Source organism: Zootermopsis nevadensis, unplaced genomic scaffold (assembly GCF_977971745.1).
Source record: "Zootermopsis nevadensis isolate Lab colony 2312 unplaced genomic scaffold, Znev_1.0 Znev_ptg000094l, whole genome shotgun sequence".
Classification (NCBI taxonomy): Eukaryota; Metazoa; Arthropoda; class Insecta; order Blattodea; family Termopsidae; genus Zootermopsis; species Zootermopsis nevadensis.
The window spans coordinates 272,617-296,448 of NW_028259225.1; the positions used below are offsets into that span (position 1 = coordinate 272,617).

At 38.5% G+C, this 23,832-nt stretch overlaps 2 protein-coding genes across 9 annotated transcripts in view; one reads left to right on the forward strand and one right to left on the reverse strand.

Annotated features, from left to right (window-relative positions):
- The window catches only part of CLIP-190 (Cytoplasmic linker protein 190), a 99,084-nt gene extending 78,770 nt beyond the window's left edge, over positions 1-20,314 (reverse strand). For 7 of the 8 annotated variants that reach the window (XM_087341859.1, XM_087341858.1, XM_087341853.1 and 4 more), the window contains exon 1: positions 20,112-20,313. The gene's annotated coding sequence lies outside the window, so the exon portion shown is untranslated. Of the gene's footprint in view, positions 1-20,111 lie in introns of all 8 variants that reach the window. The other variant, XM_087341855.1, reaches the window with a different exon arrangement.
- Positions 20,315-20,438: 124 nt separating this feature from the next.
- Positions 20,439-23,523, forward strand: LOC147870823 (protein pelota-like). Its single transcript, XM_087341864.1, has 6 exons — positions 20,439-20,618; positions 20,715-20,807; positions 21,323-21,473; positions 21,635-21,748; positions 21,835-21,975; positions 23,270-23,523. The coding sequence occupies exons 1-6, from the start codon at positions 20,578-20,580 to the stop codon at positions 23,513-23,515; spliced, it is 786 nt and encodes a 261-aa protein (XP_087197990.1). The 5' UTR covers positions 20,439-20,577; the 3' UTR covers positions 23,516-23,523.
- Positions 23,524-23,832: the final 309 nt, after the last annotated feature.

Below are 23,832 nucleotides of genomic sequence, written 5' to 3' on the forward strand. Positions count from 1 at the left end.
TAATGTTTTCATGAGGTAAATGAAAAGAAGTCTTCAAGCAATCAGCCATGTCAGTATGGAGTGAATAACCGACGTTTCTGAGAATAAAACCTGAGAACATGAACAGCTGCATCATAATGAGAAGTCCTAATCAGGAATGCTTGCAAGGAATTCCAAGAACAGATGACACCCACCTCCCTGAGTTGATAAAAAATTATCAGGTTCTACGTCAGTAATGCAAACACATACCCACAAACCGTACAATAGATTTAGAGCAGTGGTATTCAACCTTTTTTGTTCGCGTACCCCCTCCCAGATATAATTTCTCTTCAACTTTGTACCCCCAAAGTTGTTGGTGTATAATTCAAGTTATACATACTATATAATCTACATTTAAAATAAATTAAATAAATTACATCCAAAATAATGTATTAAATAATAAGTTTTAAATGAGAAAAAGGAGAATCAAGCTATTATATAACAAATATATTATTGCCTATCACATAAAAATTAATAAAGGAACAAAGGTGTTTTAGCAAAGTAAAATTATATGTTTAAATATTTTATCAATTATTAATTAATGTGGTTCAGACCTGTTAATGAGATGATTGAGATTGTTTCTGCCGCCCAGATAAGAATCGCATAAAGGAGAGAGAGAGAGAAATGGCGCTTCCAAATCGAATGTCCTTACGTCCGGTTCTCCTGTGGCTAACCCTAAATCTGGCCCTAATTATTCTGTGTTTATCATAAAATAATATATATATATATATTTTTAAATTTCACGTACCCCCTAAGATGTCTTCGCGTACCCCCGGGGGTACGCGTACCCCAGGTAGAAACCACTGATTTAGAGGACCCTAGTCTCGGGAATCACCCTTGTTGCTAGGCCGCTGCTGTGCATGGGCGATCATGGTGTATTCACGAGCAGAATGTTTGTTCATTCTCGAACACTACTTTGCAACAAAATCGTATGCTGCACCTCATGAACCATTAAGCAATTTGTGTGCTAATCAGGAAGTATTTAACAAGACAAGAATACGACGACTGGTAACAAAATTTCGACACAAAAGTGTTTGTGACAGGATACATGTTAAGCGTCGGACGGTAAATGACAAAGAAGTGACGCGGCCCGCAACGTTGAATAAACACCAAAAAAGCAACTCGTTGTTCGTTCTACACTGACGTCGCCAAAGCTAAAAGTTGCAGTTAGGGCTGCGTCTTAAATGTAACATTCTGTATATCACATTTGCAAGGAAAATTTTGTAAAAGAAACCGTTTATGACTGCTAAGCAACTGCTTCCCCGCGAAGAAATACGACGGAAAATATCGTACTACAGCCTTATTTCGACTGTATTTGTAATTAAAACAAAATAAGATATTACGAACTTGTTAGAGGGAGATATAATTCGAAACGAAGTACGTTGTTTTTTAAAGCTGAAAACTGGTAAAAGTGAAGATGGTCCTATGTGAAACGGCATTTCATTTATCTAGTCCGAACTGCAATCAAAACAGAAGCCCCGAACAATTTCAAATTACATCACAGAACGTTCCACACTTTCTTGTATACTCGAAAGGGGAAGTCGCCATCCTTCTGCATCAATAAAAAAATAAGTTACAGGCTCACGTGCATATGTACCATGAATGACGGTCCGAGAAGAGTTTGAGGACTGCACATTTTATAGATTCCTAAACTACAACGGAGTTAAAACGAGAAGCTGAGAATAGGGAAAACCGGCGAACTCTTTTTGGGCAGAACAATGGACCTGTCGTCAGACAGAACACTAAATCATAATAAACTACAACAGCGACTGGGCTTGCGTTGAACGACCGGGCTTCGACACCTAGCAAAGGCAAGGATTTTTCTCTTCGTCACCGCGTACAGACCAGTTTTGACGCCAAGCCAGCCTCCTATCAAGCGAACAGTGCTTAATTAAGCACAGAAATGTATTCAGGGTATGTTGCTAAATTAAGCAGAAGGACAATTTTACTTATTAATGAATATCGACGCCAATTACGGTCATTTTCTCTTGGTTTCTTGCATCAAGCAATGGTATTTTATACCCATTCTTCTTGATTCTTGTCAGCCATTTTCCACACACAGTTAATTTTTTTTAACTACATGTTTCAGCCCAATGTGGCCATCATCAGGTACGATTACACATCTGAAATCACTGCACTGGGACAATAATTTATTCATTGTCCCGATTTCGTCTCAAATGATGATAACATTTAAAATGTTTTGTTTTCTTGAAATTAGTTAAACAGTTAAGAAACTGCAAACACAAGTTAGTGAGTCCAGGTGTGTGTGTAATCTCTAACTAGAAATTTTTTTTATTACAGGTTGCAAAACTGCTAGATATGACATGTATTATATGTGTATATACGATATGTGGTTGTGAAGTATTACTTTAACTCAGCCGTATGTCTTGTGGTGTTATTATTATTAAGTGTTCTGTCTTACGACAGGTCCATTGCTCTGCCCAAAAAGAGCTCTCCAGTTGTCCCTATTCTCGGCTTCTCGTTTTAATTCCTGGAACGTCATCTTCTTTCCTTGTTTAAGGTCGTCGGTTAGCTGTATCAATCTTCTTCCTAGTCCTCTCTTTCCTTCAACCTGGCCTTCGGTGATATCACTCAGTAATCCATTCCTTCTCATAATATGTCCCAGCCAGTTAGCTTTCCTTCGTGTAATCGCCTGCAGAATGCTTCTTTGCTCGTTGACTCTCCTCAATACTTCTTCGTTGGTCACTCGATCCGTCCACCTGATCTTCTCTATTCTTCTCCAACACCACATTTCAGAACTCTCCAGGTATTTCTGTTCCTTCTTCATGAGTGTCCAAGTCTCTGCTCCATACAGCGCGACACTCCATACGTAACACTTCACTAGTTTCTTCTTCATCTCCAAGCCCAACTTCCTAGTGAGAAGTATCCTCTTCTTGACGAAAGCTGCCTTGGCCATGGCTATCCTTGCTTTTACTTCCTTGGTGCATAGGGCGTCCGTCGTGACTATGCTTCCCAAGTACTTGAAATGCTCCACATTCTCCATCTGTTGGTTTCCAATTACAACGTTCAATGGTTCTGCTCTCGGTGCTATCCTCATTACCTTTGATTTTTCAATGTTGATTTCCATTCCATACTCTCTACCTGTTTCCACTAACTTGTCCATCATGTTCTGTAATTCCTCCTCTTCCTTCGCCAATGCTACTAAGTCGTCTGCATACTTTACAGTCTTTATCACTCTTCCTCCAATTTTGAAGTCTCCTGTTCCCTCCAGAGCTTCCTTGGCAAGCCATTCCCCGTACAGGTTAAAAAGAATTGATGATAAGCAGCATCCCTGTCTTACACCTCTACCTATCTCAACGCTGTTGGTGTCTCCTGAGTCCAGTCTCACTTTGACTTTTTGCTGCATGTACAGGTTTTTGATTAGTCTTCTATCTCTCCAATCAATTCCAATTCTCTGTAGGATCCTCATTAATTTCTTCCATTTTACTCGATCGAAAGCCTTCTTCCAGTCGATGAAGCAGGCACATACTTCTTCCTTGACATCGAGAACTCTCTCCGAAATTATTCTCATAACTCCGATGGCATCTCTGGTTCCTCTTCCTCTCCTGAATCCAAATTGGTCGTCTCCCATCACTTCCTCTATCTTCTTTTCTAGTCTTTTAGTCAGTATTTTAGTCATTATCTTCGCTGCATGTGAGATTAGGCTGATGGTCCTGTAATCGCCGCACTTCTTGGAATTCTTTTTCTTCTGTAATGGAATCATTGTTACTTCCAGAAAGTCCTTGGGCCACTCACCGGAGGTGTATATCGCTGCAAAATGATGCGGGGTGTTTGATTTATCAGAGATAGGAAAAATTATACATATAACCACATTTATCTACTACTGGACTGGTCTGCGAGTGGTGGGACCAAACCCCGCGTTATACGGAGATTCACCCAATGAACACAACTTAACTTTATAGTGGTATCTTGTTGTCTTACAAAGTGTTTGTTACATGTCCGTATGCCGATTCAATTGTGTAACAAATAAAAGAATTATCCATGGATGAAACTCACTTCACAGACCTAGTTATTGCCAGTTTATCGTCTCCCATAACTTGCCGTTTTAAGTACGTATTTTACACACGAATAATTAGATCTGAAATCGGATTAAAACCTCTACCGATATGGGTACGGAGTAAATAAGTAAATTATTATAATCGTGTAAGAAGCCTATAATTCGTGTAAGTAATGGTAAAGCTAACGCAGTTACTATATAGTAACGCACAGACAAGGGTGTGTATGTTCTCAGAATTTGGCTTCAGAAACAGGTAACCAACATTGTCACTTCAAGACACTACTCACTTTCACGCTCCGGCCGGCATTATTCATGAATAAAGTGAGCAACACATATGCAAATGTAATTTTAAACAGGCTCTTGGTATGTTGGGTACGAAGTGGAATATAAAAACAAATAAATTTGCTCCTGCCAAACGAAAGTGGCATTACATCAAGAGGGAAAAACAAAACTAAGAAATTCCCTTCAAGGACGATATTTCTAACAACGTACATGAGGATGCCAACACTATTTGGGTCAAGATGTTGCGTTTACAAGACTATTTTAGACGCCGAATCTTGCGTAACAATTGGCAAGGCCCCTTAGCTGCATCACCCACAAACTGGATGCATGCCCTGTACACAACGCGGATGGGCTTCGACCAGTCAGTCCAATTTATATCGCGGTGTATTTTCGTGTCTCAAATGGGCCTCTACAATAACAGGAACTACTCACGTACTTTTAGTTTCACACGCTTTTGAAGTCACGTCATCATGAAACCTCACAAAATCTCTACTCCAAATCTGATTTTGTTCCACACCTCCTTACTCTTACGCAAACATACAACTTGATTCTGTTGAAATTATTTTCTTTCACTCGTCCTTGTATTCAAATGGACAAAATTTCGCAAACTGCTAACGTAACTGTTCAGAACTGGATTATTTTATTCCCCTAGTCCCTGACCTTAAGAGAACACACGACATACGTCCTCGAATTTATACAAAGTAAATTACAAAACGGAACTCCCGCCTCGATTTTATAAAAATAATTATTTTGACTCAATTTTGCGCGTATAAAAGCAATAACGTAATGCCCAATTCGTTTTTTTTTTTTTTTTTGCAACGAGTTTCTACCACTCTTTGTACTCCTCCCCCAGTATTGTCAGGGTGATTAAGTCGAGAAGAATGAGGTGGGCTGGGCATGTAGCGCGCATGGATGGGACAAGAGGTGTGCACCGGGTATTGGTTTGGAAGCCTGAGGGGAAGAGACCGCTGGGGAGACCTAGACGTAGATGGGAGGATAATATGAGGTGGGATCTGTGGGAGATAGGAGTTGAAGGAGTTATTTTTTCTATTTTTTTCCTCTCTCTCCACGACAGGGACCGGTGAAGGGCTTTGGTGAGTTCCGTTAAGTAAGCCATCTAGTTAGTTAGTTATTTCCACCACTCCTAACTCAATAAGAAGATGCATTATAATACCAGTACTTTCAAACTGATTTTGATCAGGTCCACCCGTTCTTAATGATATTGTTTCACCCGCCTTAACATTTTGTGAGCAGGCTTACACCAACGAAAAACTGGTACTACCAGTCTGCTTTTCTTCAACATGGCCTTCATTATTTATTTTGTTTCGTCACTACTGGAAGTGAGGGAACAACTGTGAAGAACTAATAAAACGTGAAGCCATTTCACGGTTATGTAATTGTCAGGAGACAGCCTATGTGATAAATTACGTAACGGCGAGACATGGCTCTCAAAATGTATAAAAAAACTTATGGTCGGTGGAAATTTTATATCGCTTAATAATGTTGAAAAAAGTGATCGATCTTAATTTTGCATGAAATTAAAAAAATCAGTAGTAGTATTCGAAAATTGCGTATGTGTGGAAACTTGATCTACGTCTAACAATGTAGTTTATCACTTATGATGAAATCATAATTAATACGTTTAATATTTAGAGAAAATCAATTTTCCAAGTCCTATGTCGAACACTGCTGATTCCTTCCCAATCGTTAATAAACTTTAAGTTTTTCCATGACAAAAATCATAGAAACATGTACAACAGCGGACCTAACCATCTTGTGAAACATAGTTGCTAATTCTACAGGTAAATAGAAACAGATTTTCTTAATTTATTCACTATGTTACAGAGCATAATTTCACAAGTCTGTCTGCAATGGTTAACGAAAAATTTTCATAAGACAATAACTAAATAAATATCCTCTGAACGTTTACTTCCATACTTCATGTTGTTGCCATTCTGGTTTTAAAATTGCATTTATTAAAATTGTCAGAAATCATAACTCATCACAGCGCCAAATATTGCATTTCTAGCAATCATGGACAGAGTACCACGATACTGACATATTTAATATTAAAGATCTTACAGATCACACGTTGGTATTAAAACTGTCATACAAAATTTATATGCATTTTTAATCTTTCACGACAGTTAAGTTCTGAGTTCTAATTGCAATGAGTAAACATGCAATAAAAACGCAAAATAACAATATATTTTGTGTAACCACCCTGGTATAAGGTTCTTGACCGAATAAACTTATATACTATACGCGAAGCATTTTCTTCTTAAACTTTATATTCGATCACACTTTGGAAACCCTGCTTTGATTTATGACGATTATGAATTTAGTTAAAAATTATTCACATTCCATTCAGACCAGCTGATAGGAGGAATTACATAAATATGACGTCAAAATTATTCCCAGATGGGCACAATATTCAAAATTAATTTTCATCATAATCGTTCCTTTCAAATGCAGTTTCAGGACACTAACAAAGAAGCAAACGGAGGAACAACACAGTGATAACGGAAACACACAAAATTTATGTTCTGAAGATAACCGGTTTGTAGCGCAGCCGTATTACCGCCTACCTGAAATTATGAGTGATTTTCGTCAATTTTATTAGAACAATGCCACCATAAAATAGGCCACTACTATTTCCTTCTAATTAACACCTTCACATCGATCATGATAATCTCCCATCTCATATGACACTATGACAGGTGTGCAGCTAAATCATGAATCACTATACGTAACTTCACTGCAAACTTTTGTCCATAAAAACAAACTAACATTCTACAATTTTATTAGAAATACACATATTTGAGGTTTACATTTCAAATTACTCACCCGAACCTTTCCAATCACTACAAAACATTCGCAACACGCTTCAAGAGTCTCAGCGACAACATCACTCACGAAGACACAACTCCGTATTCCCGACCTGAGCTGGTAAGCAACCGGTAGCAAACGCTCGTGGGTAAAGAAGTCTAACCAGGCCTGGTAGGACTGGTTGGTAGTCACCGTAATTAGATCTTACTCCAGTGGAAGTAAAGTTCTCCGAAGTAATCTTACACGAAGTAGGATCTGAGGTCGCACGAAGGCGAGAATGAATGACGATGGTTGTCTTCTGGGTTGCAGAGCCGTGTTGTCTGGTAGAAGTTTATCGAGGTTACAGAAGTCCTTACAGCCTCCATCACCAGCGCGATGATGAGTAAGCACGGCGCTGCACCCCAAAAGACAGCCATCTTCCTAATCTCACACTGTACATTTCGGCTGCGTTTTCTGTTCTATTATTTATTAATATTATCTACACAATTACTTCATTTTCAAACAGACACTAAGTTCACACATTAATTCTTCGAACCATATTTATGTTACTAAACTAATGTAGTGCACTAGATTTTAATACAAACTAACCAACTCGATGGCTTACGGAAACCAGAGGTTCATCACCGAACTGACCAAAGCTCTCCGCCAGACCCTGTCCTGTGGAAATATCATGGTCTTGTCAAAGAATCCGTCCTGTTACGAGGCTTTGGTAACTTTTTCATAACAACGCTGTTTTTTACTGTGAAAGGTTGTTAGCCTCACGCCCAACCCCCAAGCTGAAGGATCATCCCTCGTCGGCTGTCCGCGACTGCTTATTCAATATATTCGAAGCTAACCTCCATAAATGGAGGTTGTTCTTCCATCCGTAACTTGAGGACGCGCCATGCCGTGGGGACATTTTAATACGTACAGAATATTTCAAACGAAACTAATTATGTTTGGATTTAATACAGTTGTCTTGATCATGATATTACTGATGCTAGATCTCATTCTTACATTTACTTTTCTAAATATGTGTGCTATTCATGTAATCTAGCAAGATTCGTTTGTAAAAAAAGTTTTTGTTTTCTTGTATAATTACCCATTTTATAGTCTTAAAGTCTGAAGAAAGCAATTAAAATTCGTTCCAGTTGTCGAAGTTGGTCTGCTGGAACGTAACCCCTCGTAAACTTGTACGCAGACCATGACGTTTCAGACAAAACATACTGTCTACATCTGTAGGGCAACAACGGAGTTGTTGGGAAGCTGATATATAGGGTCGGAAGAAGGGCTAGGCTAAGTAAAAACTGACCAACGGGGATTCGAGCAATGAGGAAGAGATGCTTCAGTTGTACAATCCCTTGGGCAGTTTGAAAGCCTATATATATTGCATCTTAATTGAAAACAAAATAAGTTATAAATTATATCTGCCTTCCTACTTTCCCTCGGCTGTAGACAAGCCACTGCAGTTACACGACTGTTTGAAAAAGCCTGATTTTTAACAATTTTTGAAAGCCGATAATTTCAAATCAAAGCTGTGGAGCAGACTTGCGGAAGAATATCACAGGAAAGTGTATTAGGAGCTGCCTCCTCTAACTTCAAAGTGTACAGCTGTCACCCGACGAAAGACAATCACTGCCAGATAATTAAAAGAAAATTGTTTAAAACTAACCAGTCCAGATATCTTAATTAAATAAAAAAAGTAATTACACAAAATGAGCAAAAATTACGTTAAGAAATTAAAGACGTAATTAAACAATTACAATATATATCTCCTCCTGTGCAAACACGCAAAAGGTTGGGTGACTCAACGGGTAGATACCCGTGCAAAGTGGAGGGCCCTGCAGTAACTGAAACACAACAGAGCGGCTTTCAGACAAGTCAACGGGTCTGATTCTGCTAATAAGATTTCAAACATGACTGTTCCCATCTGTTACCATAAAACTGAAGCATATATTTGCCCCGTGCACTTTAAGCGCCTAAAAGTGACATCGTAGGTTACACCCTGCACCGCCACGTGAAGACTATATGTAGATCATCACATACAACTGGGTAAAGCTGAAGGACAAATTGCTACAATGCATTACACGTAAGTTCCTTTTCGAAATAATACATTCGTTGGTAGAAGCTGCCCATTGCTTGGGGGCATCATTATGGTGGTGATCGCCTTGTTGATGGAGGCAAGCACCTTTGAGACGTCGGTAAACGACAACCAGACTACACGGCGCAAGGCGCAATAACCCAGAAGACAGCCATTTTTATCTGTTGAATAAATATGGAACCAATTTGCGTAGCAAGCAGATAATCCATAATCAGAAAGCATAAATTGACTGATTATTGCAAGGCATGTGAACGAGGTCAAAGGAACAGATAAGATTAAAATACACGATATAAACATTTCCTTGACAATACGATAAAGTAACATAATCAAGAAAGATGATTAAACTGTTAATGGAATTGAAATCATGTAGTTTTCAATGTGTTCTCAAATGAATGACAAACACTGTCGGTCGTGTATAATAAATGAAAACACTGGTACTTGAAATATGAAGAATTTACAAGGATTCTTCAAACAAAGTCGATAAGGAATTGATAAATACATGGTTTCCATTACAGCAGCATCAAGGTTATCAAATGCAGCATAAACAGATGATTCATTCCTTATACGAAAGAACCCATTCATAAATAAACAAGGAATCTTATAATAGTAAGTAGTCGCCAGCTGAATATCTTTTGAAAGGAGTATTAATAGTTCGTTTGTAACAATAAAAGGATAAACAATACCACATTCAACAGCACTGAGAGAAAAATCTACCAAGTGTGAGACAACATGGCCAAGTAAGTTGACGTCGTCAGTTTAATTATAATGCCTTGAGCCAAGAAAACAAATGGAGAAAGAGGCCATCTCTCCTTTGGTCTGACATAACAATGACAATTAATGGATGATAAACTACAGTTATAATAAAAACACAGTAAACTCACAATTATCCGACCTAAACAAGACATAATGACGGTTAGATAATCGAAAATATCGGATAATACCGAAGACTTTGTAAAAAAAAAACCACGAGAGTAAATATCAAATCAATTTGCTATATTATTAAATTACGAAGAGAATATACCACGGCATGAAATAAATATCACAAACAAAAATATTATTTAACACGATCTATATTTGTAAATGAAAGTTTATTTTTCAGTAATGGGCATTTGCTTCTGAGCCTCCTTCCTTTTCTTTGCGGCACGCGAGCACGTGTATAGCGATCGCCTTCCTTTGTCATTCAACGTAAAGTAAGTGCGGTCTCATAGAATTCAATCCCTCACTATGATACATTCAATCACCTTTCTCTGACCCTTCGTTATCGTCTTCTAAATCGTCGTCGCCATACACTTTACACACTTCTGGGTTTTTTTGCCGATCCGATCTGGAGCTATTATGATCATTTAAATGCAAATTTCCTTTAAAAGAAACTCTACATACTGCACGTGTAAAGAATCAACATGAGACAGATGAAGGCGTTACTACCAATCATTAACCGCTGCGGCATTCGCCATCATTAGGTAGAGAACTACTTCGTAACACTTCAATATAATCTCGTAACTCCGTGTGTATCAAAGAACAAACGGTAACTTCGTGCTAAACACACGATTGCAAGAGTAGAATATGTGACGCATATCAAAGCAAAATTAATAAAATATACAGCCAGCACTTCTTTGGTTAAAAACAACTAAAAAAATCAGTTCGGACGTTCTGGAATTGTTGCATGTCTGCGGACGGACAGACGGACGGACGGAAGGACTGCGTCTAAACAGAAGGTAATTTTTTTGCGAAATGTCGAGCTCGAACCATGGGCGTCCGGCTAGCTCCCCCACCCTAAAGTTGACCGTGCCAAAAATGCATTAAGTGGTTTTGGAGTTCAACACAAGAACAGAGCGACACGACAGTCTCGTCGCGGATGCTCAGACTTGAAATGCCCTAAAAGCATCAAAGTGTGGAAGCTGTCATAGTTCTGCGAACACACTGTGGTTTCGTGGCAAGGAACAGTTAGGAACCTGCCTGCCACCTGCTACACAGACTAATGCTGATACTGATATCTAAAAAGACAGACCTACAATTAGCAAACCTGTAAATGTTTTTCAAATCTAAAACTTCTTGACGATGGTGAAGAGTCAATTGAATAAAAATTTTCTTGGATATTATCCATCGTCTAGTAAATATAAAACGTAAAACGACGTTTCGGAGATGGGACTCTATCTCCGTCTTCAGGTTCCTACACAGTTGGGCCCACTAGGAACCTGAAGACTGAGATAGAGTCCCATCTCCGAAACGTCGTTTTACGTTTTATATTTACTAGACGATGGATAATATCCAAGAAAATTTTTATTCAATTGTAAATGTTTTGCAATGTAACATGCTCGCGCTGAGAGTCAAATGGCAAATATTTTGGAGCACACGTCATCATGGCTGATAAATTATGTAAACGTATGGGTGAACAATTGCAAAAGAAATATTTCAATGAAAAAATGTAGTAAATGTGGGTCAGTAAGTTTAAAATCGAGTATTGCACAAAACCACATTGCACTGTTGTACAAACAATTTTAAATATGCGAGTAACAAAATAATAAGCAAAGTACTGTGGTGTTAAACCAGAAGTTTTATAAAATAAACAATCGCCTCAAACCAAAACTTTATTAAGTCTGAAAGCTAACAAACGCCTTTGCAATAGGCTCAGTAGTAGGGAGAAATACAACAACTATCTATTTTCAAACGAATACCACTAACACGCCTTAGATAAAGAAATAGTTTCCCTTTCTCTATACAGAATTGATTTCTTTCTGCGGCCCTCGACAGATATGAATAGCCAATACGACACGCGATAATGAAAAGTTGCCGACAAGGCAGATAAGACAACAAAGTCTTCAGTAATTCAGCTTGCATTTACCTGTCTCGTAAAACCTTCTTTGAGTAAAGAACTTGTCATGAAAATTAAAGAGTTATTAATAACACGGTCTAGCCCCATACGCATTTGCCCTGACCGTGCTACAATTATTTGCTGCAGTTATTTAACATTTTAGGCGAACGAAAAAACCAAACGTTCCCTGTTCTGAAAAGTACTTCACGTATTTTATCACAATCAGCATTTTCGAAAGATTAGTCGATGAAAACATGAAAAATACCACGCAGTTCCCACCAGGAGTAAACTCGTTCTAAAAGGGTCATTCAGCTTGAAGAGAGAAACGGCAAGAAACTTCAAAACGCTGGTCTTTTGACCACGTCCTCTGGTGCCATCTCACAAAAATAGAATCCACATAACAATCACGTTTCGACTCGTAGATTCTAAGTGTATCAATTTATACAGAATACACACAGATGACTCTCGTTACACGTGGATTTGCGTTCCTGCTAATCGCCGCGTATATTGAAAACGTGTAAAACGTGAAACAAAAACTTGCCAGTATGTTTTCCGGGTGTTATACCATGAGAGAGAGGCCTTATCTTGACGCCCCCGGAGTCAAAATGGTGAGGAAGGTCTGTAAAACAGAACGCAACTCAGTGAGCCAGCGGGGCAGTTTATACTATGCACCCAATGACAATGAAATCAACCAGCGGATTTGTACAAACGCGGCCATCGAAAGCGCCGTTCAAGGAATGAAGCATTCCATTCAGCGATAACGTATTTGACCCTTAACCCTGCTACGGTTCAGAATAATTTCTGAAACAACAAATCCCTTTATATATTTGGTGGGACTCCTCGCATCGCAAAACCTCTCTCTGCACCAGCGGTTCTCAACCCTTTCCAATTTTTTTCCGACATTCACACTTGCTTATCGACTCGCGGGCCCCAAGGTTACAAACAAAGGCAACTTACTGAAACTTCATGACAATTTATTAAAAATGGTACTAACTTGCTATTGCAAATAGGTTCTTGTGTTATTCAATTTATTACTTTAACAAAATTATTCATTACTCGGATATTTGACTCATTTGTTTAGCTTGATCAGACTTTCAGTATCATGTTTAATTTTATTTATTAAACTGAACACCTGCACATAGCGACACGTATCGACAAATACCGATATAATTAAGAAATCGTATTTTATATCGCACAGAGCGATACAATATTACAGTAAATATACGCGCGCCGCCACATGAATCCCGCGGGTTAACTCCTCATTTACACAGAGCATCACACAACACGACGCAGAAAAACGCGAACATGTAGACTGCACTGATCAGGATTCGAACACGTCATCCTACTTTTCAATAAGTCCAAGACCGTACGCAACTTTACCCACGCAGTCACCGTGACTGACGTTTCCACTATGTGATGATACATTAATTACGATGCAAAATGGACCATCATTACAGACTTGTGCCCGCTGCTAAAGTATTCTTCAGTTCGTGACTGGCAGCTCTCTGCAAGTTGTTGTTTGTTTGGCACTTGTGCTAGAAATAAAAGCCTACATTGAAGAGCACTATTTTGCCATCACAGACGTCATGACCTTCTTACGTCACACTTATACGTCAATGGATTCACTGTTCGTTATCTCCACAATTTCAGAATTCTCGTGTGTCGTTAATGTAAATTAAAAGACGTAGCAGCAGATTAATAAACAAACAGTGCAAAGAAACATGTTTTGTGGTACAATCTCATGCTATTGAATGTAAATTTCACCACGTAAGGTTAAACTATCGTTGGTGTTTAAGCACCACGCCATGAGACGACCTCGACAGCAGATGGAGATGAGTAAAATTCCCTTGGTTTTTTAAGATTTCTCACAGGGTCAGAATCTTGCAATTTCATTCAAACCCAATGGTTCCCAAATCCTTTCACGTGTATCATTGCGAAATACTGAAATATATTTTTGTAAAATGTGCGTATTCGACTATTTAAGTTGGTTCTACTCAAATGACTCTTTAGTGCGAGCTGTGATAATACGCATCTGGCCAGCACCTAAAATAGGTTTTCTCTCAAACTTCCCTAGACCAAAGGCCACATGAAAATTCGTTTGAAATGCTACGAAATTTGGCATTCTATTGCAAACTGGTCCGCATATTACTCATTTTCTCAGACGTTATTAGCAGAGCATTTAGCCACGTTTTTTTTACGCAATCTTTCAATGCGAAGTTCAATTTCTGTTGTTGCAATGTACATACATCCTTCCAAGCGTTTATCATTAAGACGCGTTCTACTTCTTGGCCTCACGTTCTTCGTCAAGCTGAACAGAATCTATAAACAAAACAACCATGGGCACTTATTATTTAAGTAATTCACAGTCGGACTTGTCCTCAGACAAGTTCTCCGTAATTACCAATACGTCAAACGAATGCAATAATAACAGTGCCCTAACAATAATAAGAAAAGTAATGAGAGATTAACTGCAAGCAATGATGTATCATTTGTACATGTCCAAAACAGCAGGCGTCTCCTCCGAACCCCCTAAATCAGAATCTGCGGTAAGTTACTAAGTCTCCTTTTAAAGGTTTCTGTGGCCTTTTATGTTCTTTGTTATGGCCTAGTACTTTGGCGGTGATAAATGATTATGAAAGACGATAGAAAAATAGTGGATGTAGCAATCGTGATAAGGAACCGCCTTGGAATTTGCTTGGATGAACTGAGGAAAGCAATGAATACTCCCAGTTAAGATTGCCAGTGTCCTTCCAAATGCGATCCAATCACAGATTCGTTCGCCAACTTCAAAAAACAATTGTAATAATATTTTAAAAAGAGTATAACGTATGTTACAAAAAGTAACTGAGTTTGCTATAAAAGACCTCTACATGCTAATGACCATTTCATTTACTGATACGTCTATACATGTGACTTACAGTTTTAACCGCTAGCTGAACCTCCTCTTACGTAAATACAGGAGACAACAAAAGCTTACTCGATATTATATTTAAAGAAATACCTCCGAACTATCAAGACATTGTGGTAGCACGCGTGTCAAATTCGGCTGGGTACCGACTTCCCTGACAAGATTTTTAATGGCGTTTTCCTCTCTCGTCAAATCACAAGGAAGAACCTTGCAGATACAGACCATGATAACCACCCCTCCAAAATGTTATCACCAACATTATCTTCGTCATAGATATCATCATGTCTCTTCGTTGCATAGTGACAGAAGCCAGCGCAACACCTAATGTTGCAAACTACAGAAATCGGTTTGGTGTCCCCTTCAGCTCGGCAGGTTGGGGAGCCACCAATCTCGTCCACCCCTAAAGACGGCCATAATAATATGCTCAGCGACTGCAAAGATGCGTAATTTATTGAAGACACAATTTGACTGTTACAACAGTTAATTGTTCAACAGAAGTAAATGCAGATAAGCTGCAAATAAAGTTCTGGGTGTTAATAACAGATGCAATTAAAACGAAAACCAGCGATAAAAATTGGTGCAAATGTAATTAGTCAAAGAAATGCTATAAAATGTCTAATAGGAGAAAGCAGCAGAGGGTAAAATGCGAGAGAACAAATAAAACAAACGAAGGATATAGGTCACCCAAGGTCATTTACCTCCCAGGTTCACCCAACCATATGAGGTCGACGAATAAGAAAGCAACAGGTAGGGAGCATAGGATTATCGACAATCTGGAACAAAGCGTGGCTTCACGAGTGTTACCGTAGTTCTCGACCGCAAAAGTTTAGTTCAAGGCCTGGGGATGTTGTTATGAAATACGACTGACAACAGTGGGGCAGATGCGGCCTTTGTTATTTATAGTATAGTCATTCTATCCGCAATATACAGAACGTATACGTATAAAGACGAGCACACATTTCAAGTCAGAATGTTTAGCATATTCCTTAGCAATTTGCCGAAGAAACTTGCATGAGAAGCAGACGTCGACGAACAGTATAAAGCCAATCTTGTGGCCGAAACGACCTGGCAATCCTTCTGGGAAGAGAAGCTGGAGCTATCCGAGACTTGAGACTCGTGGTAAAGAAATCCAACCCATGCCTGTTTCTTTAACAAACGAAAAGACACGTCGAAGAGAGAGACCAAACATGTACAAGAAGAAACGTTCTTCAAATGAGTCACAGGAAAAGGGTCTGGCCTAGTTCTGGTCCTGCGGTTACTGTATATAAATCACAGACGGCGGACCACCACCCCGGTATTCCGAGGGCTTCACTGGCTTGGCAAGCTTATTTCTGCAAACACAGTAACCACTTACACATAACTGACTCGACACCTTGAGTCATCTTTAGCAGCCGTCATATTTTCTGGATAGCTCCTTACGATGATTGTGTCCTTCTTCAAAAGCTAATGGTCGGTCAGTTGTTAGAAATTCCCCGCCTTTTATAGAACCCAAAGGTTTATTGCCGCGATCAGAAAAATACGCCAGATCAATCCTGTACATACCATACCATCACATTCTATTCCTTTGGAACATTTTAATATTATCGGCATCATACAATGTACTAAACAAGCTACAAAAATCTTTACTCAGAGTCAGAGACGAAATCCCCTAACTCAGGACCGGGTGCACGAAAATGTGGTTTGGTCAGGGTCATCGCACACCTCACCGGGCGGTGACATGAGTATGGAGAAACAATAAAAAGATGATTGACAAGAAGAAGTTGGTCTCTAGCCCTCTGATAGTAAATTAAAGAGTACGTACAAAGCTGTAGCCTAGCAATGCACAGGCAGGCGCAGCGGTTTATAGCCTGTGAGATGCTATTTAATTACAGCCAGCGAGCGATAACACCTTATCGCTTGTCCAACTTGCCTGCCGCCTCATTTAGCAAAGTGTGCACCGTCTTTGCTGCTTGAGAAAAAGATACAGTGCAATCCGATTAACTGAGCCACTGAGGTCCCTCTGCTATGCCACATGCCTCAGATTCAGTCTAAAATTCGTCCAAAAACTCTGAAGTCTGACTCGGAAATCGTTAACGTTTCTATGAATCTGTGAAGAGAAAAACGGAAAGAAAAATGTCGAAAGACCCCCAAGAACCATTTCGTTTTTAAAGAATTGTAAATTCAACCATTCATCTGTGCAGCGATAACCTTAAATAGTGGCCGGTATTAACGCTGCAGAATATAGAAACAGGTTTCAGCACGAGGAACATAGTTTGGACAAACGCCTCCCGAAGGAAAACAGATTAACTACCGGCTCTAGAGGAATCGCATGCTGGACCACTCCGTGGTTCTGTTAAGGATGAAAACTTCAACTTAAAGCTATTAATAATACCTAAAGCTTAGGGACATTGTGATCAAACGTTAAAGGCGATGTTTCTATTAATTTTGTCGCGACACACGTCTTATAATACAGTAAAACATAACACATCAGTGAACATGCACAACTTCGACAACTTTACTACGGGGCTTGACGTAATGGCGTAATGGTAAATTAATACGAAGAGAAACTTTCATAACTGCATTTTGGTCAACTTAACAACTATGATCTGTTTTGTGAAACATTTTCTTATCTAATTAATTTCACAAGATATATGAAGTGAAAGCATACAGAGGAGGAGGACGTGTGTGTCCGAATGTTTCATAAAAAAGCATATTTGAATTAAACGCGCTATTCAGGCGTCTTACCAAAATGCGTCGACAAATTTCGGTTCGTATCGACCCAGTATGACCCCTGCTTTTATCAATAATTTCAAAACACGTTCACAGCTAAAAATTAATCATCATCATCATCACGGGTTCTACAGCCTATTACAGGCCTTGACCGCCCCAACAATTCCCTTCCATTGATCCCTATGTATGACTTTCCTTTTCCATCCCTGGACTCCGAGAGCTTGAAGATCTTGTTCTACACCATCAAGCCACCCAATGGGGGGGGGGGGGGGGGCTCCCCCTCTCTTTCTTGTCCCTTCTATATTGGTAAATGTTACTTTCTTGCTTCACTGGCTCTATACAGGTGTCCCAGCCACCTTATTCTTCCTGTCTTTATTACTTTAATTACGTCAGGCTCATTATATAAATGGTATAATTCATCATTATATCTGATTCGCCAGTTTCCCTCTTCATTCTTTGGACCACATATTCTCCTTAAGATTAGTACATTATATAAAATACAGACCTCATTAAGACTTACATATGGAATTTGAAACATTTTTCGACGTAATGAGTACTTGAAAAAATACTAGGAAAAATATTCCGACTCTAATGCATATAAAGGATAACTGGATATGGGAAATCACAAAGAATGCGCCTGGAAAATCAGGATATTCTAATTCACATGAACACGCCTCACATCTGAATATCTTGCAACAGCAACTTCAAACATGTGTTCTATAGCTCGCTCCTTCCTGAATGCTCAATCGCCTGATTTCGACAAGACTAACTGCGTCATGTTCATCCTCTAACAGCCTTTTTAAAGGAGTTCATTTACAGAACTGAAACTGAATACAGAAATTAACGAAATTACTGCCAGTAAATTCTGACAGGGGAAAAAAAACATGAACACGTGGTGGAACGTTTTATTAACAAAGACTGTCCCTATTCATAATTTGACGCGTCAATCAACATGTCACTTACATGATAATCGAAACCTATCAGAAAGAGGATATGCAGAGGGTTGGAATACCGACTGCTTACAGTTTCACTACTAGCTGGATCGCATATGCAGGACAATATCGAATTATTCTCAATGAAATTAAAAATGACGACGAGGATCCAAGAAAGGTATAAAAAGACTCGCAGTAGTATTAATGAATTGGTTAATCCCGGCAAGGAACCATGAAGGTAAAATCCGGTTTGAGTGCTTCTTAGACAATTACAGTTGTCATTGGCTAAAGTTGAGATTGACTGACTCATTAACCTGTGCTGATACAGCACGTGACTTCACGGTGAAGACATTCCTCCGAAACATTGGTAACCACCTACTAGAGTGGACTGTGACGGAATCGAATGTCACCTTCTCAATAACCAGCTGAATGTATAGCACGGAGCGAAACCGTGGGGCTTCTCTGAACACAAAGAATCTGCAGGTCTATACGTCCTTATAATATAAGGACAGGATATATGTGTTTGTTATGCATGGCTGACTATGTTCTCAGTAACGACGTTCGTGTGCAGAACGTTCTATTTTACATGTGCTGCTACCACCAGGCATCTTTTAAAAGTATTTATAATACAGGAGACAAAATAGTTCAATTAAATGTTACTGCTGATATTTTTCGTTGTTGTTCTGAGTTAAAAATTGTGTGAAGGGAATACGAGAGAAAGGACGAAATGATACAAGGTACGAAATGGTTAAATGAAAAAGGGTAAGAGATGAAGATACATAATAAATCGTTCCCTGATGACTTTCAATGGGTCTTTTCTACACGTACCAATCACTGAATAGTTATCGTGAAATATGGCAAAGCATACTTTAATGGACAATGTGTCCATTAGCTGGTTGCAGTTCCACAAAAATAAAGTCCCCACATCTTTAGAGCACAGGAACAATAACAAGCAGATATCTTGCTCTTTTCTTAGGTTGTATCCTACAGTTGATTTAACATTCCAATTGAGAACACTGAAGTGAACTGTGATATTTTCAAAATATTCACCATATTTTTATCCCTGAAAAGAAGTATGTGAGCCTGCTTTCGTAATGATAAACGATTTAAATTATTTCATGGTAACTGCAATGAAATACAATCACCCGCTGTTTTAATCACATATATCACACACCACAGAGTCAGAAATTATATTTCTTTGCATTTAATCAGAGCTCAGGAAATACAAATGTTCGAAATAAAAGCTGTACATATACATAATTTAAAATAAACAGTTTTTGTTTGTACAATTCAATTAGAAATTCGTGTATAGTACAAAAGCAAAATATGACATTTTCTCGAGTCCACTGTTATTTCATATCTCTCGCTATTACGTCCAAATATTCTCCTCAGCACGATCAGCTATGGAAAACAAATGGTGCCTTCAATATGAGTTTGTGACCACGAGGTTTAGTATTGACAAGATTTGCTTCAGCTATCGTTCTTCGAGTTAACTCATATTACGTTTTCAGGCAAGTACTTACATATCTGAATTGCAGCGTACTAGCGGATCCTTATTTCAAGTCATTATTATAAAATAACATTAAGCCCAAGCTCACTACTGACAAAACACACTAGCCAAAACACAACGCCACTTATTTCAAGATTCTGACATCGAATAAGCACGATAACTACTACCACAACATTAAAATACACTACTTCACTGCCGCTGACAATGCTAAAACAACCTAAAACGAAATAAGCAGGCCACATCAGCTATTGTATATGTTATGTTGGTACCTCTGATTTTAGTTTCTGAATATGTCGTTTACGACACCGCTGTTGCTTCTTCCGACATTTCGAGTCATGTGACATTTTATTTCCTTTACTTCCGGTGTATTGTGGAAGTAGGTTGTAGGTGTACAAGGTGGAAAGGAACATGAACTATTTACACGAACTATTCATCGAATTTCCGTCTTCTGTAATGACCATTAAAGAGTCCACTTCGAAATGAAACTGATTAATAAAAATGTTGATAAAGATGGAAGAGGGTATGTATATCAAGCGTTCATTACAAGAATTTGTACTTTTAGGTTAATGTTGCCACCAAGTTCAATGAAATATTAACATGGAAGTCGCATTTTTAGGAGTGTCACCCTCATACCAGAAGAGTCAGAGGATATGTGGCATGCGTACAACCTCATTAGCGAAGGAGATTGCGTCCGTGCCTCCACGATAAGGTCTGATCATATACTATACTAAGAATATCAAGTGCACCATATTCTTTAGGATAAGCAAAAGCACATAGTAATGTGACATAATGTGTAGTGCTGTTTTATAGGATATGGTATGTTTGTCTGCCATTTACTCATTTTTGTAATATGAAATGCTATTGAACTTTGTAGGTACCCACAAAATTTTCTAAATTAGAGTTACAGTATCAAATTGTCATTTACCATGGTCATTAAGGGTCCTGCCAAAAACTCAGTTTTGTGTATTCATATACTGATAATGACAGATACCAGATGTTCTGCATAGGAGTTTTAAGTAAGTGAAACTGAATGGGAGGAGGGTTGGTTTTGTGTACTAATTGCATTTGGTTAAGTGTTATAGAACTTTATGCAAACAAAAAGACAAGGAATTTAGATATCAGTTGCAACAACTTCTGAACTGGCATAACAATATATATTTCAACACCTCATGTAGGTATAAAAATGTAATTATTAATCCCCTATTGCAAGCTTTCCATTCACAGAAAGGTGCAAAATGAGTCATCAACTGGCTCATCAACAAGTAGCAGAGTTCGTACAACATTAACGATCCGCATTGAAAACATTGATTTTGATACACAAGCATGTATGCTAAGACTGAAAGGTCGTAACATAGCAGAAAATCAGTATGTTAAGGTAAGCAATGGTAGGGTAATTGTTGGCCTAAGTTGCCATTTATAATATGTATACAGAAGTCATATTTCTTATCATATTGTTCCTCTTTTTTGCTGTATCTGTATTTGACCTTCTGGCTGTTGATACAGCACACTAACAATAAAGAATTGAATATATTTTAGATGGGTGCATACCACACCATAGACCTGGAAGTGAATCGTAAATTTACACTAGCTAAATCAGAATGGGATTCTGTTGCACTAGAGCGAGTTGATACAGCATGTGATCCTACACAGGTAAGTAGCAGTAGATGTATTTGGAAAAGTATGTAGCATTCTTGCACTCGATCATTTAATTTAAATGTGAACTGATCATTTTGCAGCATGCAGATGTAGCTGCTGTTGTGATGCAGGAAGGATTAGCACATATTTGTCTAATCACATCTAGCATGACTTTGGTACGAGCCAAAATAGATCAGTGCATTCCACGTAAAAGAAAAGGCAATGTAAAGCAACATGAAAAGGTCAGTTAATCATATGATTTGTGTTGCATGATTTCATTTCTTCCACCCACATACATCAGTAAGCTATAATCTTGTCTCCTCAGCCATTATTAACAAGTTGTTTAAATAATTTTGTATGTAAACATACTAAGATTTCTCCAGATAAACTGTAATAATATTTAACTACGTATGCTAAACCAATGCTATGATGTTGTATTACAACATTTACTGTTAGTGTATGAATGTGTTTGTAAAATGGGACCACTGAATGTTTTAGCCTGTGAGGTATGGCAGCTTGCTCCTGCAATTATTATCATCTCATAAAGAGATCAATGTACTCTTACCTTCCGATTTTTAATTTCGGGCATTGATTTGTAACTTAGGCAACAGTGGAGCAAAACAATCCATCTGTGTAGTTACATGTCAGCACTAAACACTTAGCAGTTATGAATGATGGTTAATACAGATTTTGCATTGTTAGAATTCCACGAAATCTTCTCGGGTAATCAGCCATGTCAGCTGGTAGCACAAAGAGACTAATGTTTTGGAAACCATCTCCATCCCTATCATCAGGGTTCTGATGTGACTCGATACCAGAGTCACCTCCTCAACTGAGTGCTTTACTGCTGGAGAAAGTATGTCCTGCACCCATTGGATAGGATACTGGCTAGCCCTTAGAACTGATCTGGATCTGATTGCAAAATGACCTCTGCCAGGAATCAAATCTAGGGTGTCCAATTGTTGCACGAAGCTGACATTTTATTTCTATTTAGTCCTGAAGTTTAAGGAATGTGTGATGCTTTCTAGTAACATTTAATGTATTATATAGTATGGTACATGTGTTTAGAAGGCACATTTTCCTTACCAACTGAACCCAACTTTTTGTAGTGGAAAGTGTGATGCCTAATTAACCCTTGAATTACCCAGACATGAACAAAGTTATTTATTAAAGAAGAAGGATGTTGTATTCCCATATCACCTGACTGTTGTAATGCTTTGTTCATATTATTAAGAGAATAAAGTGCCGATGTGAACAGCACTACCCTATCACCACTGGTATCAGAATGCAATCACATCTTATTCTGTGTTAACCCAGTTATTTCTGGGACATGACCTTGAATGTTATCCAGTGGATGTGAGGGGGAAGCAGCTGTAATATGCAGTAATGAGGTTTAAGAATATGTGCAGCTTTGTGGTAAAGTTTCCTGTATGCCTTTGTACACATTCTGGGATGTCATCCATTAAGACAGAAGGTGCACTTTTCCTTAGTGTTCTCTGTGCAGTGTTGTTCTAATTAATATCAGTCTTTGTGCAGGGTTTACAACGATATTTTGAGAGTGTCATGCAAGGAATTCTCCGCCATGTTAATTTTGATGTGGTGAAGTGCATCCTCATTGCCAGTCCTGGCTTTGTACGTGACCAGTTCCATGAGTACATGTTCCAGCAGGCTGTAAAGTTGGACAACAAAATATTGCTAGAGAATAAGAGTAAATTCATGCTGATCCATTCCTCAAGTGGCTTCAAACATTCACTCAGAGGTAAAGTAGAAGATTATAAATAAATGTTACTTGAACTACATAAATCTGTGTCAGGACTTTTACAATGTTACTGAACATGAGTCATGGGTACTTCCTTCCACAAACCTCCAAGATCATAATCATCCCGTAATTTCTCATGGTGCCATTTAACACCTGAACTTGGTGTGATTCTGAATTCAAGAAACACATTATATTTCTGACTTTATAGTGTGACGTGTACTTTAACATTCATCTTTACTCCCAGGTCTTGGCATGCATTTGACTCAGTATAGTAGTACTATGTATAATACCATACCATGCATCAAATTTGCTGTACAGTAAAACTAATATGGACTGCCTT